Source organism: Phyllobates terribilis, unplaced genomic scaffold (assembly GCF_046119375.1).
Source record: "Phyllobates terribilis strain yellow unplaced genomic scaffold, ASM4611937v1 Scaffold_3__8_contigs__length_932513732, whole genome shotgun sequence".
Taxonomy (NCBI): domain Eukaryota; kingdom Metazoa; phylum Chordata; class Amphibia; order Anura; family Dendrobatidae; genus Phyllobates; species Phyllobates terribilis.
In genome coordinates this window covers 220583087-220599061 of record NW_027362763.1, presented here as the reverse complement: position 1 = coordinate 220599061, position 15975 = coordinate 220583087, and the positions used below count along the sequence as shown (strand labels likewise).

The 15975-nt window shown below is 44.7% G+C and overlaps 1 protein-coding gene across 1 annotated transcript in view; it reads left to right on the top strand.

Moving 5' to 3' along the window:
- CLSTN2 (calsyntenin 2) overlaps positions 1-15975 on the top strand; it is a 1504973-nt gene that overhangs the window by 1394950 nt on the left and 94048 nt on the right. The window contains exon 10 of the mRNA XM_073674635.1: positions 10699-10865. Coding sequence (XP_073530736.1) covers positions 10699-10865 — 167 coding nt within the window. The remainder of the gene's footprint in view (positions 1-10698; positions 10866-15975) is intronic.

Below are 15975 nucleotides of genomic sequence, written 5' to 3'. Positions count from 1 at the left end.
TAGTGGGCTAAAAATTGCTGGACAACCAGGTTCAACACATGAGCCATACAAGGCACGTGTGTGACATTGCCCCGGCGAAGTGCCGCACCCAGGTTTGCAGCATTGTCGCACATGGCCTTCCCTGGTTGCAGGTCCAGTGGAGACAACCTTTCATGAAACTGGGTCTCCAGAGCTGACCAAAACTCCTCAGCTGTGTGACTCACATTTCCCAGACATTTCAAAGTAAACACTGATGCGTTGAGCCCTGCTGCCAGCATAGTAAGGAGGTGTGCAGGATTCCTTCTGCGCAGTTAGAAAGCAGGTGGCATTACCAGACAGGCTTTGGGTGCAGGTGGAGGACCGAGAGGAGGTTGAGGAGGCAGAAGCAGTGGAGGAAGTTCGAGATAAAGAGGATTAACACACAACTCGTGGGGACGGTAAGACTTGGACAGCAGCCCCTTGTCCTGCTGTCACCATAGTTACCCAGTGCCCAGTCAGCGACATGTAACGCCCCTGTCCATGCCTTCTCGTCCAAGTGTCTGTGGTGAAGTGCACCCTGTCACACACAGAGTTTCTCAAAGAAGCGGTGATGTTGTGTGCGACATGCTAGTGGAGCGCAGGCACACCTTTCTTTGAGAAGTAGTGCCGACTGGGCATCTGGTACTGGGGCACTGTGACGGACATAAGGTCTTGAAAATCCTCTGTGTCCTCCAGGTGGAAAGGCAGCATTTCTGTAGCCAACAGCTTGCAGATGGTGAAATTCAACCTTTTAGCTTTCTCATGGCTAGGAGGAAATGGTCTTTTACTTTTCCACATCTGAGGGACCGAGGGCTGGCTGTTGTGCTTAGACGGTGTTGAGTAGGGTGTCCCCGGCAACGGCCGGTCTGTGAGGAAGATGCAGGCGGACATGTTAGGTTGCCTTGATCCAAAGGTGGTGCTCTCGATGTCGGAGAGCGCTCAACACTAGCAGGTGTTTCCACTTCCCAATGAACTGACGACCTGCCAATCACACTGGCTGTTGCGGGTAAAGAGGTGGCAGGTCTGCGTCCAAAAACATGTGTGACTGCTGTCCCCCCAGTCACAGAGGATGAAGAGGCTGCGGATGCACAAGATGGGGCAGACGGTGGTTGGCCCAGCCGGCTAGGCCGCATTGTAGCACAGTGAGCTTCCCACTGCAACTTATGCTTCATATCCATGTGACGGTACATGCATGAAGTACTCAAACTATGTATTTTTTGGCCTCTACTTAGCTTTTGCTGACAAATATTACAGATAACACGAGTTGGGTCATCCTTATCGATTTGAATAAATGCCCAGGCAATGCAAGGCTTAGAGCCCATGTGACCTGAAGAGCCACTACGACTTGTGGTCAGAGGCAGAGTTGTGGTTGAGGATGCAGTTGTTGACGTGCTTCCAGTACTCCGTCTCTGTTCAGGAAGGCGCAACCTAACCTCGTCATCAATAGCATCTGTGATGCCCCGCTGCGCTTGGTATCACAGATCCTACAAGAGTGCATTGATGGAATCCTCCACAAGAGGCCCCCATAAACATTCACACATCTCCACCTTCCACCTCAGACCAGCAGAGGGAGCCCGTTAGGGATAAAAATAGGGAAGGTGGAGCTAGGCAGTTCAGTTCCTCTGAAGAGTTCCTGCAGTAGAGAAGCCTAAGAGAGGTCAGTCTGCAGTGGAGCTCAGTCTAGTCTAGAGAACGCAGTTAATAGTTCAGCAGTGGAGCACGAGGCTCCTGCTTGCTAGATTCAGGGAGCCCAGATAGAGCTTAAGGTATGCCGGTGCCATAAGATCAGTGAAGCGCGGCAAGCTGCCGTTAGTGTGTATAGCCTAGTGAGGGCCCAAGTAGGCCGAAGGCGAGTGGCGAGTTAGTACATAAGGGGCAGAGGAGCTTAACCAGCTCACCCCGAAGCATTTACCGGACACAGGATCCGAGCTTACCGGTATCTCTATGACCCAGTAAGGCATAACCGGAATCCCTGGAGAACTACAAGTCCCAGGATCGCTATGGTGCTGATATGTAACAGAGCCAGGAGACGCTTAGGCCCCGCATACTGGGAGCGTGAACTCCAAGAGAAGGCCCTACCACAAGGTCAGCCAGCGCAGGACAGAGACAAAGTTAGGCCTAGCTCCAGGCAGGTCAGAAACTTACTACGCAGAGGCAAGAAACAGGAGGCCCTACACCCGCTCATTGGGGAGGATCCTGATATGCACCCTTCACCCTACAGTGCTCCGGGATGTGCCTGAATTTCCACCAGTAAAAGGTACTGAAGTGACTACCGTGTCCGTTCCCGTTCTTGCTCTGACCCAGCTGGGTCTCGCCTGTCCTGCATTCCCCCTGCATACGCTGCCCTGAGACCTAGCTCCACCTGTGGGGAGCTATACCATTGAGCTGCCTTATCACCGGCCTCAGTGGACTGCTGCAGCGCTGGTGCTTGTCACCAGATACCACAGGTGGCGTCATGAACTCTTATAAAATTAACAATTATCCACCCTTTTAAAGAGAGACCCCAGGGTACGGGCCAGGGAGCCGACCACCGCAACATCCCCAAGGCCAGGCAAATGCCCGGGTACCGAGTCATCCCCATCCCCAGGGCTAGTCACATCCTCCTCCACCTCCTCTGCTGACCTCATCGACTGTCTGACTGTGGGTTGACAGTAAGTGGGATCTCCAACCTCGTCATCATCACCCTGTGTGTTATCACACCCGTCGCCCTCAGAGCCAACCTCTTCCTGCCCTGACCGAAAAGTCAAGTTGTCGCTCCAATCAGGTATTTGAGTCTCATCATCGTCTTCATCATTGTCTCCACCAACAGGAGTTACAGTTTGGGAACAAGGGTCTACATTATGCTCAGAACCTTCTTCATCTGGTCCTGGATCCAACTTATAAAGATTCTGGGCATCGGATCAGATCATTTCCTCATTTGGATTAACAGAAGCTCTGGAGCAGACCTCCGTTTCCCAGGCTATAGTATGAGTAAACAGCTGGGCAGACTCAGCCATCTGTGTTACCCCATACTCAGATGGGCAGCTGGAGACTTGGGAGCTGTGAGGAAGCAAGTGCGATTGGGGTGACACCTCTGAGGACTGGAGTATTTGTGATGTTGAAATTGAGGTGATGGAGAGCCCACTTGAAGGAGCACTTGATATCTGCTGTTTTTGTGCCTCATCTAGAATTTGTAGCGATGGGCGTGTCCGTAAGAATGGGATCGTATCACATTGTCCACGAAAAGAAGTCGACATCTTAGTTTGGCTGGAAGATGGTCTTTCTTCTGCAGATGTTACTCCCCCCCCCACCGTGGGTGGCCTCGACCCACCGGCGGACAGGCATCAGTATTGGGATAGGGGGGCTGGCCGTCAGGGTCCACCGCGGCTATGGCACAAACCCGGCGACACAGAGGTGGCACAGGCAGGAACGGACTGGCCGTGTCGGCTTCTCACTTTTTTGATTTTAGAAGGGCATGACATGCCTATATCTGTGTCTCCCCCTCCTTTTACTCCTCCACCTCTTTTCTTTTCGCATGACTATATGTACTTGTCACTTTTCCATGTGTTAGTTGTGTCTTCTGAGCAGTTTGTCAGCTTTTGGACACATTTGAAGGTGTTTTCTATGTGTTTCTATGTGTTTTTGTTTGCCTGCCATTGGTTTTAACGGTGTTCGAAGGTGTTCGACGAACAGTTCGACGAACAGTTCGGCGAACACACGGGTGTTCGACGAACCGAACCGAACTCGAACACTACGGGGGTGGCTCAACACTACTCAAGACAAGGCAAAACTTCAGTGGTGTGAAAAGTTGACATGGTAGATCCATTATGTATCCTGTAATAACACTGATATTGGAATCAGGATGATAAACTAAAGCAGTCTGCTCTATACTGTAGATAATGCTTTTATCAAAATGATAGGACTACTTGGTTGCTTTAATCACTAAAATCTCCAATAATCAACTGACAGGACCCTAAAATATTCTGAGATAATGTGGACATTTATCTTCTTCACAAGTAGAGTTTGCCAGTTTTGTAGATAAAAACAATCAGAGTGTATTCCTACATATTCCTAATATGCAAAATACCTCTGATGTTGACAGAAAGGCTACGCATAAAGCAGATATTATAATTTTCTTATTTCCTAGATTTGTCATAATGACAGCCTCCATTTATAATAACAAAGTTCCTGTAATGCCATAAATACTACTTAAAGACAGGCAGATGTTTTCATTAATGTGACACTGCAGAATAAAATACCTGTCAACTCCAGTTAATATAATAAATGATACATTGACTACAACCTATTACTTATATCAATTAAAAATAAAGATCTAATCCTTTAATGTTTGCATAGGAAGCCCAAGATCCTTAAAGGGATTGTGCCACGAACAAAAGTATATTTTAATCAACAGAAATTGTAATAAAAATAAACTTCACAATTGGATGTGTTTAAAAAAATGTTCCTGTCCAGAGATAATCTTATAAATGTGCCCCTGCTGTGTACTGTGTAATGGCTGTGTCTGACCATGAAGAAACAGGTCTCATCATACCACATCTCCTGGGCAGGGGAGGAAGAAAATGAGTATACAGATATTACAACATGGGATCGCAGCTGATTCTTTCTTTGAGGTAAAATATAGTTTAACCCCTTAAGCCCTGGAGCATTTTCCGTTTTTGCATTTTCGTTTTTGCTCCCCTTGTTCCAAGAGCCATAGCGTTTTTATTTTTTGGTCAATATGGCCATGTGAGGGCTTATTTTTTGCGGGACGAGTTGTACTTTTCAACGCCATTACTTGTTTTACCATATCAAGTACGGAAAACGGGAAAAATATTCCAAGTGCGGTAAAATTGCAAAAAAAGTGCAATACCACAGTTGTTTTTTTTTTTTTTTACCACGTTCACTGAATGCTAAAACTGACCCGCCTTTCTTATTCTACAGGTCATTACGAGTTCATAGACACCAAACATGTATAGGTTATTTTATATTTAAGTGGTGAAAAAAAAATCCAAAATTTGGTAAAAAAAAAAAAAATAGCGCCATTTTCTAAGACCCGTACCGTCTCCATTTTTCATGATCTTGGGCTGGGTGAGGGCTTATTTTTTGCGCACCGGGCTGACATTTTTATTGATAACATTTTGATGTAGATCCGATGTTTTGATCGCCCGTTATTACATGTTATTGCAATTTTGCGGCGACCAAAAAACGTAATTCTTTCGTTTAGAATTTTTTTCTCGTTATGCCGTTTACCGATCAGATTAATTATTTTTTTATATTGATAGATCGGGCGATTCTTAACGCGGCAATACCAAATATGTGTATGTAGGTTTTTTTTATATTTTATTTTGAATGGGGCGAAAGGGGGGTGATTTAAACTTTTACATTTTTTATTTTTTTTTTATATTTTTAAAAACTTTTTTTTTTTACTTTTTGCATGCTTCTATAGTCTCCATAGGAGACTAGAAGCAGCAACTGTCCGATCGCCTCTGCTACATACAGGGGACGAGCAGGTCCCCTGCATGCAGCAGAAATGGTCCGGTGCTATGAGCGCCGACCACTAGGTGGCGCTCATAGTGACAAGATCATGACAACCACAGGCGTCTGCTGCAGACACTGGGTTGTCATGCTCACCCATCGGTGACCCGCGATCACGTGATGGGGTCGCCGGTGGGCGGGGCTTATGACGTGCTACCCGGTAGCGCGCGTTAAATGCCGCTGTTGGAGATTGACAGTGGCATTTAACATGTTAACAGCCGCGGGTGGATCGTGATTCCACCCGGGGCTGTTGCGGGCACATGTCAGCTGTAAGAATCAGCTGACATGTGCTCCGTTCAGTGAGGGCTCAGCGCAGCTGCCCTCACTGAACGGGCAGTACGCAAATATGCGTACTAATACGTCACCGGTAGTTAAGGGGTTAAAAACAGGCAGGGAAATGCTTTACTCACAAAAAGAATCAGCTGTAATCACCTGCTGTAATGTCTGTATACTCTTTTGCTTCCTCCCCTGTCCAGGAGCTGTGGTATGATCAGACCATGTTCCTGTACGGTCAGACATGGCCATTACACAGTACACAGCAGAGGCACATTTATAAGATTATCACAGCACAGGACCATTTTATTTAACACATCCAATTGTGGAGTGTATTTTTATTCAAAGATCTGTTGATCAAAATATACTTTTGTTTGTGGCACAACCCCTTTAATGAAGGGTTACACATGCACATCGCTATTAGACACTTTCTACTTAGTGCATACCAGTGATCATCCAGCCTATATATACAGTGGTGGGGGAACAAAGAATGTATTATTGCATGAATAGGGAGATTTAATATTCAAAAAGCTGTTTGAAAATTATGGTTAGACTTTTTGATAAAACATCACTGAGTACATTGCATGTCCAAACTTTACAAATGTACAGTATGTCTATGCGGTGCAATATTTTTACTAGTCAAATAAAATATTTAAAATAAAATGTTAGTTAAAGATCAGACAACTACAAGGTCAACTGTGTTAAGGGCTCATCTGGTAAGGTGAATTCTCTTAAGTTGTACAGGCCATTTCCAGGACTGCAAACAAACATGCAGTGCAGATAACAAACATCAAACAGAGCTAGGTGTTTGAATATAAATGGGAACTGTAACTATATAGGAAAGGAACTGTAACTATATAGGAAACTATATAGGAAACTTCCAGCAAGGTTGCAGTTAATCACATGAATGCAATCTGGTATCTTCCAGCATGGCAAAAGTTAATAACAGGTATTACAGAAAAGTTAATGCAGTCTGGTAACTTTCACAAAGAAAATGGTTAATAGCAGCGATGTCTGTAAACTGGGACTTGTGAGGAAATGGTTAACCAAAGAATAGCAGTTTACTTCTGGACATTAAAGACTATGCACAAGCTGACATGCTATATACACTTGAAGATTTTACAGGACTTAACACAAACCATGCACCATGGATGAGGAGTTGTGATTGACAAACCCTTGACTGTTCGGGTCTGGCTTGTTCAGCCGAACGCCGAACAGTTTATTAAGAGTTCGTGTTTGGGTACCAGAGCAGTACCCAAACCCGAACATGGACCCCATTCACATGAATGGGGGGCCCGAACATCCAGTGTTTGCCATGCTGTCATGTACATGATAGGGTGGCAAACACTGCCTTTAATCAGCAGTAAGATCATTACCGCCAATCAAAGAGCTGCGGTTCCCACGCTGTCAAATGCAAGACAGCGTGGGAATGGGGGTCCCGAACAATGGATGTTTGCCACACTGTCATCTGCATGACAGTGAGACAAACACTGCCTCTGATCGGTGGTAAAATTGATTATAGGAAGTTTTGCCCTCAGCAGTTCGCCCCCAGCAGTTCGCCCTCATCAGTTCGCCCCCAGGTACATTTTGCCCCCGCACATTTCGCCTCTATCATTTCGCCCCCAGGAAGATTCGCCCCCGCAAATTTCGCCCCGGCACGTTTCGCCCCCGGACTGGGGCGAACTGGGGGCGATATGTGTGGGGGTGAAATGTGCGGGGGCAAAATATCCTGGGGGCCAAATGCTGGGGACGAAATGTGTGGGGGCGAAATGTCCCTGGGGGCGAATTGCTGGGGGCAAACTGCTGGGGGTGAACTGCTGGGGGCAAACTGCTGCGGGCGAAACATCCAATTCCCGGTAAAATTAATACCATTGGTCAGAGAGCTGCAGTTCCCATGCTGTCAGATGACAGCGTGGGAATAGGGGGCCCGAACATCTTTTGTTTGCTGTGAGCTGAGCCTCAGTGATTAGTGGTGACATCATAGAGTTCATTGAGGCAACGTCGGGACAATGAACTTCGGTAGCCTCACTGAGACGCCTCTCCATTGCTAACCTGTGGGCTTGATGCCACTGGACAATACAAAGGTGACATCAACCCCACAAATATTACTCCACTTTCCACTGCCACAGGGCAAATGGGAAGAGCTAGGCAAAGCACCAGAATTGGCACATCTAATAGATGCACCTTTTCTGGGCTGACTGCAGGCTGCTATTTTTAAGCTGGGGGGGCCGATATCCATGGCCCATTACGAGCCAAAGAATATAAGCGCCCAGCTGTCTGCTTTAGTTTGGCTGGTTGTCAAAAATGAGAGGGACCCCATGCCATTTTTTTAAATTATTTATTTAAATAATAAAAAACGGCATAGAGACACATCTATTCTTGATAGCCAGCCTTGCTAAAGCTGACAGCTGAGGGTTGCAACCCACAGCTGTCAGTTTTGCCTGGCTGGTTAAAAAAATACAGGGGATCTCACGACATTTTTAAAATTTATTTATTTAAAGCGCAGGCGTCGGCAGATGAATACTCCCATCAGCGGCGCCTGCTCTTGCTGTTATCTGCAGCAGGCGTAGGCTGATGGGTTTAATTGTCCCATCTGCCGACGCCTGTGATGGTCGGTAAACTTTTTACCTCTGGTCACATCTGCAGGCTTACGCTGTCATCTGACAGCGTGGGAACCACAGCGCTCTGACTCATGATATTATTCTTACCACCAATCAGAGGCAGTTTGTGCCGCGCTGTCATGCAGATGACAGCGTGACAAACACCTGATATTTGGGCCACCAATTCCCACGCTGTCATCTGACAGTGTGGGAATTGCAGCGCTCTAACCGGTGGTATTAATCTTATCATTAATCAAAGCTGCCGGTGTGTCTCGTGCTGTCATGCAGATGACAGGTCGAGGAATACCCAGTGTTTGGTTTTTGGGGTGCCGAACCTGAACAGTAACACAGACATCTTGATGAAGTTCATGTTCAGTGTCAATGCCCAAACAGTAGGTGTTCGGTATGGACCTCAAACTTTACTGTTTGGACTCACCCATTTCTAATGACGAGCTTCAAAAATAGTAGAAAAAAATGACCTAGCTGTGCCTGTATTTAGTTCCACAACCTGTGTTACCCTTATTGTAGTTTTTTTTAACTCTCTTTCAGCTACATGCAGCTTTCATTGTGGTTTGTTATTGTTTACTTGCTGAACTTCCTTCCAGCTCTCCCTCTGATTCTTTATATTACATTTTCCACGAGGCAGAGCTGTATCTGTCCCTTAGTTCGCTCCCTCTCAGAATTCATCTGCAAAGCACTATCTAGAGACTCATATACAGTCTCAAGATGGATAAATTCCTGCATACACAGTTCCTCTTTTCTAACAATCCTCATATTTTACTAGCCAGTGTTCCCAGTAGAAGGTGAGTACAGTGTGGTTTGTTATTTTATAACAAACTGCAGCCAGGGAGGAAACTTAATTGAAAGGGAACAATGCCTTTAACTCCTTAAGGACCTTGGGATTTTCTGTTTTTGCATTTTTGTTTTTCACTCCCTTTGTTCCCAGAGTCATAGCGTTTTTATTTTTTGGTCAATATGGCCGTGTGAGGGCTTATGTTTTGAGGGACAAGTTGTACTTTTGAACGACATTACATAGGAGACTAGAAGCAGCAGTTGTCTGATTGCTTCTACTGCATTCAAGCAGTGAACAGATTGCCTATATGCAGTAGAAATGCTCACTTGCTATGAGTGCCGACCACTGGGTGGCGCTCATAGAAATTGAGATATGACAACCACACGGGTCTGCTGCAGACCCCGGGTTGCATGCCAACCCATTGGTGACCCGCGATCATGTCACAGGGTCACTGATGGGTGGGGCTAATGCCGCGCTTCTGGCACGACAATGTTAAATGCCGTTGTCAGAGATTGACAGCGGCATTTAACTTGTTAACAGCCGCAGGTGGATCGCGATTCCACCCGCGGCTGTTGCGGGCACGTCAGCTGTATAGATCAGCTAGCATGTGCCCGGTTCAGTGCGGGCTCAGCGCCGGAGCCCGCGCTGAACCGGAGGGGGTGATGGCCTGGGGCGTACTAATACGCCCCAGGCTTTAAAGGAGTGAAGGGACCATGACCAGCTGAGACCACGTGCACAGACTAGGAACAGCCGCAATCTGTGGGGATATCTGACAGTAATCTTTACATTTCCCTGCACTGTCGTCACTACAGGGAAACAGCTCTCATCTACAGATACCTGTGGGATACATGCACCTTCAGCATGTGTTGAGAACATATACTAGGTTGGTACCTGCTAATTGTGCAGCAGGTACAGTACAGACCAAAAGTTTGGACACACCTTCTCATTTAAAGATTTTTCTGTATTTTCCTGACTATGAAAATTGTACATTCACACTGAAGGCATCAAAACTATGAATTAACACATGTGGAATTATATACTTAACAAAAAGTGTGAAACAACTGAAAATATGTCTTATATTCCAGGTTCTTCAAAGTAGCCACCTTTTGCTTTGATGACTGCTTTGCACACTCTTGGCATTCTCTTGATGATGAGAAGGTGTGTCCAAACTTTTGGTCTGTACTGTACCTGCTGCACAATTAGCAGGTACCAAACTTTTGGTCTGTACTGTAACTGTAGATGTGATTTCCAGGAGCCATTTAACTCTCAATGCGGAGGTGAGCTGTGCCAGAAAAATCCTTTAATTATTCGGAGATAATCTAATTAAGCTACTTCTACGAAGGCACATACCATCATAAACTTTTACATTTCTAAGTGGCATATTATTTATTATACTGTCTACATTGACTTTATTCAAAGAAACTTAATCCAGTCAGATTTTGTCTCAATACTACAGATTAAAGACTCTAAAAATAAAAAGACGTTCAACTTCCCATTTATAACTCTCTTTATTCCTGGCAGGTGGTGAAATTACAAAGCCTAAATTTGCCCAATACTTTCGTGGCAGCATTGCCGGGCTAACTCTGCGACCTGGAAAGATAGAAAGTCGGAAAGTGATCTCTTGCTTGCAAGCATGTAAAGAAGGGCTAGATATCAATTCACTGGACAATCTTGAACAAGGTGTAAAGGTAAAGAAAAAGATTAAAATTAATGTTTCAAAATTGTGACTTGAGCTGGAGCAAACTGGACCCTAAGACTGTATTACAGAACTACATACTTGTACCCCTACATGATTTTATTCTCGGAAATATATTATTAACATTAGTTAGCCCTGCTCTGTGGAAAATTGGTATGGTTTTCAGCAATCTGTATTTTCAATTTGCAAACAGGTTCACATGCACTGTGGTAGATTGAGATATCCAAAAGTCTTATGAGTGCAAAGAGCTAGCAATTAGTTTCGGTCTAATACAGTACAGAATAAAAGGTACAGCATGTGATATAGGTAAAAAAAAAAATCAGACTTTATTTTGAGTACAGGTTAAAATCCATAGGGAGCAACAGACAAGAATAGTTGACATGTTTCAAGCCTTTGCTGGCTCTTATATGACTATCACCTAAGAAAGGACTGAAAGGCATAATTTTTCCTCCAGAAGGCTCAAACTGGTATAGTGCTTTTGTAGCTGTGTTCTTCTGCCTACAGAAGTGACTACAGGGCACATCTGTAAACACATAGGTTAAATGTAATTCAAATACTAAAATTATATTAAGCAAAATTCTTCTACTGCCCTATACTGTGTGAGACATAATACTGTACTTACAGTACTTCACATTTTAATTGATTCACCTTGGAAGATCTTGTTCAGATATGTACTGTATTAATGCTTAACACATTCCTTGGCTTCAGAAAGATCAGCAAAGCTCAGAAGTAAACAAAGTTAAAACTGAAGATTTCCACATGAAGGTTGTTGACTGTTTGACATCTTCAATATCATGCATAATCACATTGAACAGGGTGGTACACCTAATATGGATCGTTTTCCAGTTACAGTAGAACTGACCTTCAAGTTTTACAAACTCAAGGAATAAGTAAGCAAAAACTTTTTTTACAGCTTTAAAAATACAACATACACTGCTCAAAAAAATAAAGGGAACACTCAAATAACACATCCTAGATCTGAATGAATGAAATATTCTCATTGAATACTTTGTTCTGTACAAAGTTGAATGTGCTGACAACAAAATCACACAAAAATCATCAATGGAAATCAAATTTATTAACCAATGGAGGCCTGGATATGGAGTTACCCCCAAGATGAAAGTGGAAAAACACACTACAGGCTGATCCAACTTTGATGTAATGTCCTTAAAACAAGTCAAAATGAGGCTCAATATTGTGTGTGGCATCAACGTGCCTGTATGACCTCCCTACAATGCCTGGACATGCTCCTGATGAGGTTGCAGATGGTCTCCTGTGGGATTTCCTCCCAGACCTGGACTAAAGCATCCGCCAACTCCTGGACAGTCTGTGGTGCAATGTGACGTTGGTGGATGGAGCGAGACATGATGTCCCAGATGTGCTCAATCTGATTCACGTCTGGGGAACGGGCGGGCCAGTCCATAGCTTCAATGCCTTCATCTTGCAGGAATTGCTGACACACTCCAGCCACATGAGGTCTGGCATTGTCCTGCATTAGGAGGAACCAGGGCCAACAGCACCAGCATATGGTCTCACAAGGGGTCTGAGGATCTCATCTCGGTACCTAATGGCAGTCAGGCTACCTCTGACAAGCACATGGAGGGCTGTGCGGCCCTCCAAAGAAATGCTACCCCACACCATTACTGACCCACTGCAAACCGGTCATGCTGAAGGATGTTGCAGGCAGCAGATCGCTCTCCATGGCATCTCCAGACTCTGTCCCATGTGCTCAGTGTGAGCCTGCTTTCATCTGTGAAGAGCACAGGGCGCCAGTGTAGATTTTGCCAATTCTGGTGTACTGTGGCAAATGCCAAGCATCCTGCACGGTGTTAGGCTGTGAGCACAACCCCCATCTGTGGACTTCGAGCCCTCATACCACCCTCATGGAGTTGGTTTCTAACCGTTTGTGCAGGCACATGCACATTTGTGGCCTGCTAGAGGTCATTTTGCAGGGCTCTGGCAGTGCTCCTCCTCTTCCTCCTTGCACAAAGGCAGAGGTAGCGGTCCTGCTGCTGGGTTGTTGCCCTCCTTCGGCCCCCTCCACGTCTCCTGGTGTACTGGCCTGTCTCCTGGTAGCGCTTCCAGCCTCTAGACACAATGCTGACAGACACAGCAAGCCTTCTTACCACAGCTCGCATTGATGTGCCATCCTGGATGAGCTGCACTGCCTGAGCAATTTCTGTGGGTTGTAGAGTCCGTCTCATGCTACCACGAGTGTGAAAACACAACCAACATTCAAAAGTGACCAAAACATCAGCCAGAAAGCATTGGTACTGAGATGTGGTCTGTGGTCCCCACCTGCATAATCACTCCTTTATTGAGGGTGCCTTGATAATTGTCAATAATTTCCATCTATTGTCTATTCCATTTGCACAACAGCATGTGAAATTGATTGTCAATCAGTGTTGCTTCCTAAGTGGACAGTTTAATTTCACAGAAGTTTGATTTACTTGGAGTTATATTCTGTTGTTTAAGTGTTTCCTTTATTTTTTTGAGCAGTGTATTTTGTGAAGTACAAATAAACTAAAATGATCTGTTCACTACCAAATTATGCTCTACAGCTAGACTGTTAAATCTGATTTAAAGGTAATCTGTCAGCAGGTTTTTGCTATGTAATCTGACAGCACCATGAGGTAGGGCCAAAAATCCATTGTATCAATTAGTTTACTGGGTGCAGAAGGTATGATAGAGTCACAGTTTTCTCTGCTGCAGATCTCTCAGTTGTTGAGTTGTGTATAACCCACCCGCACCACAGCTTTCTGTGTATATTTTATAGTGACAGAGAGCTGCTAATCAGTACTGGGGGTGTAGTTAGACTAGGATGCATGAGACCAGTTGTCCTGTAATGATAATCTTCTGCCTATAAACCACTGATCATATTGAAACAGCAAAACACAGATCAGTTGGGCTATACTCACATGTCTAGTAGTGATCTGTTACAACAGATCCAGCAGCAATCCATTGACAAAAAAGTTGTGTCACGGTTTCATAACAAACTGTGGCTTAGGGAAGAAAAAATCCGTCACTCATAGAGTTGCGGAAAAAAATCAGATTTATTGGTGAAGCAATCCAAAAAAAGTGACAATTCGGTCTAAAGAACCGTCTTCAGACTGATTGCACATGGCTCACTGCATGTAACAGCGCTATGGAGGATACGTGTTCAATGCCCATAGGATTTGCTCTTACGCTGTGAGTGACAGCTCATGGAAACTGGAGTGTGCTGGACTCTTGGTTTTGTGAGTGACAGTCCAGTCATCCAATCTGATCCTGGGGCGTGCTAGGCTGTCAGTTTTTTGATTGAGTGCCATGCTGCTTAATCTGGTGTAGTCTGCGGGCATTTCCCCAGGTGCCTCCTATCCTTAATAATTTGATAGGTATTTAGCTGGCTAGCTGTTATTAGTCAGTTGCAGATTTGCTTTAGCTAGGTGTGTGTTCTTGCTCTGTGTCTGACTTCTGATTCTCTTTATGACCTTGGATCTGTTGTGACAATTTTTGTTGATTCTCCCTTCTGCTTTTGACGCTCTTTGACTTCAGGTATCTGACCCTGGACTTGGCCTTTGACTGGCCATTTTTTGTACACCCTGGTTTTGATGTACCCTTCTGGCATTTGACCCCAGACTGTTTTCTGACCACACCTTTGACTTACCCCTCTGTACTACGAGCCCTCTGATCTCCTGACTACTCTTACTCATGGCTTGCCTGTGAGTATTGAGTCCGTGTCACATTGTGCAGACACAACTTTTTAGTCCATTTTTAAATAACTGATCTCTGCTCGATTCATTTTTTTAACATTGAAGTCTATTAAAAACGGATCCTCTAGTTAATTAGCCATCCAATTTTCTTTCATTTGTACTGAATCCATTTTTTGCTTACTGGATCCATGTGGACATGTGAACATAGCCTAAGTGATACATCACTGTAATCAGGGCCTCTGACCCTATATTATGGTGCTCTCAGATTCCATAGCAGAAACGTGGTGACAGATTCCCTTTAACTTAAGAAATCTCAAATCTCCCTTTGCCACAGTGATCTTTAAAGGGAATCTGTCTACCCCTGGGACTTATCTGACCTCTAATATGGGCATACAGGTGATAGAAACGTAAATCTATACCTACCTGTAAGCCTCATATTACAGGACTTGTTGCTGTGAAATGTCTTTTTATTCATTAAAGATTCCGATGCTTGCGAGCTCGGGACCAGGAAGAAATCCTCACCTACTGTGGTAATTGTAATGTTTCCCCCCTCCCCTGCACGTCACAGTGCCCTGTGACGTGCAGTCGCAGTGGCCAGATCCCGCGACTGCACACTTCACTTTTTACAGAAGGCACACTTGTACTCTGCAATCATAGTATTACAGGGATCTTGTGCGCAGGTGCAGGCGAGTTACTGTGACTTCCCGGTGCCTGCACACAAGATTCCTGCAGTACTATGACTGCATAGTACACAGTACAAGTCGCCTTCTGTAAAAAATGAAGTGCGTGGCGATTGCACATCATAGGGCACTGTGAAATGCAGGGGAGGGGGGAAATATTATAATTACCACAGTAGGTGGGGATTTCTTCCCAGCCCCGGGCCTGCAAGCATCAGGAACCTGATGGAATAAAAAGACATTTCACAGCAACAAGACCTCTAATATGAGGCATACAGGTAGGTATAGATTTACATTTCTATCACCTGTATGCCCATATTAGAGGTCAGATAAGTGCTGGGAGTGACAAATTCTCTTTAAGCTGTGCTTTATAGTGTTGCTTAAGCTGTTCATGTGCCTGCAGAACAATCCTGAAAAAAGCATGCGGAACTGTAGTGAATACATTCATTGCACGACAAGACAGTGCCTCTCTACCTTTATCATGATTTTGCTAGTCAGAAAATTAAATTTAACATTTACCAGCTTGTTATCTCCATATCTATTCAATAGCAACAGAGATGGTTTAAACTGCACATTATTTTAAAAACTGTACCAAAAACACCATAGTCCTTAAAGAAGCACTCTCATCTCCCAAATTTTTATCCTCTTAATATATTGTAGTCATCATATTATATAGCACTGTGTAATTACAATTGCTCATTTTGCCTTTCTACCCAGCTAATACTTTTGTTTT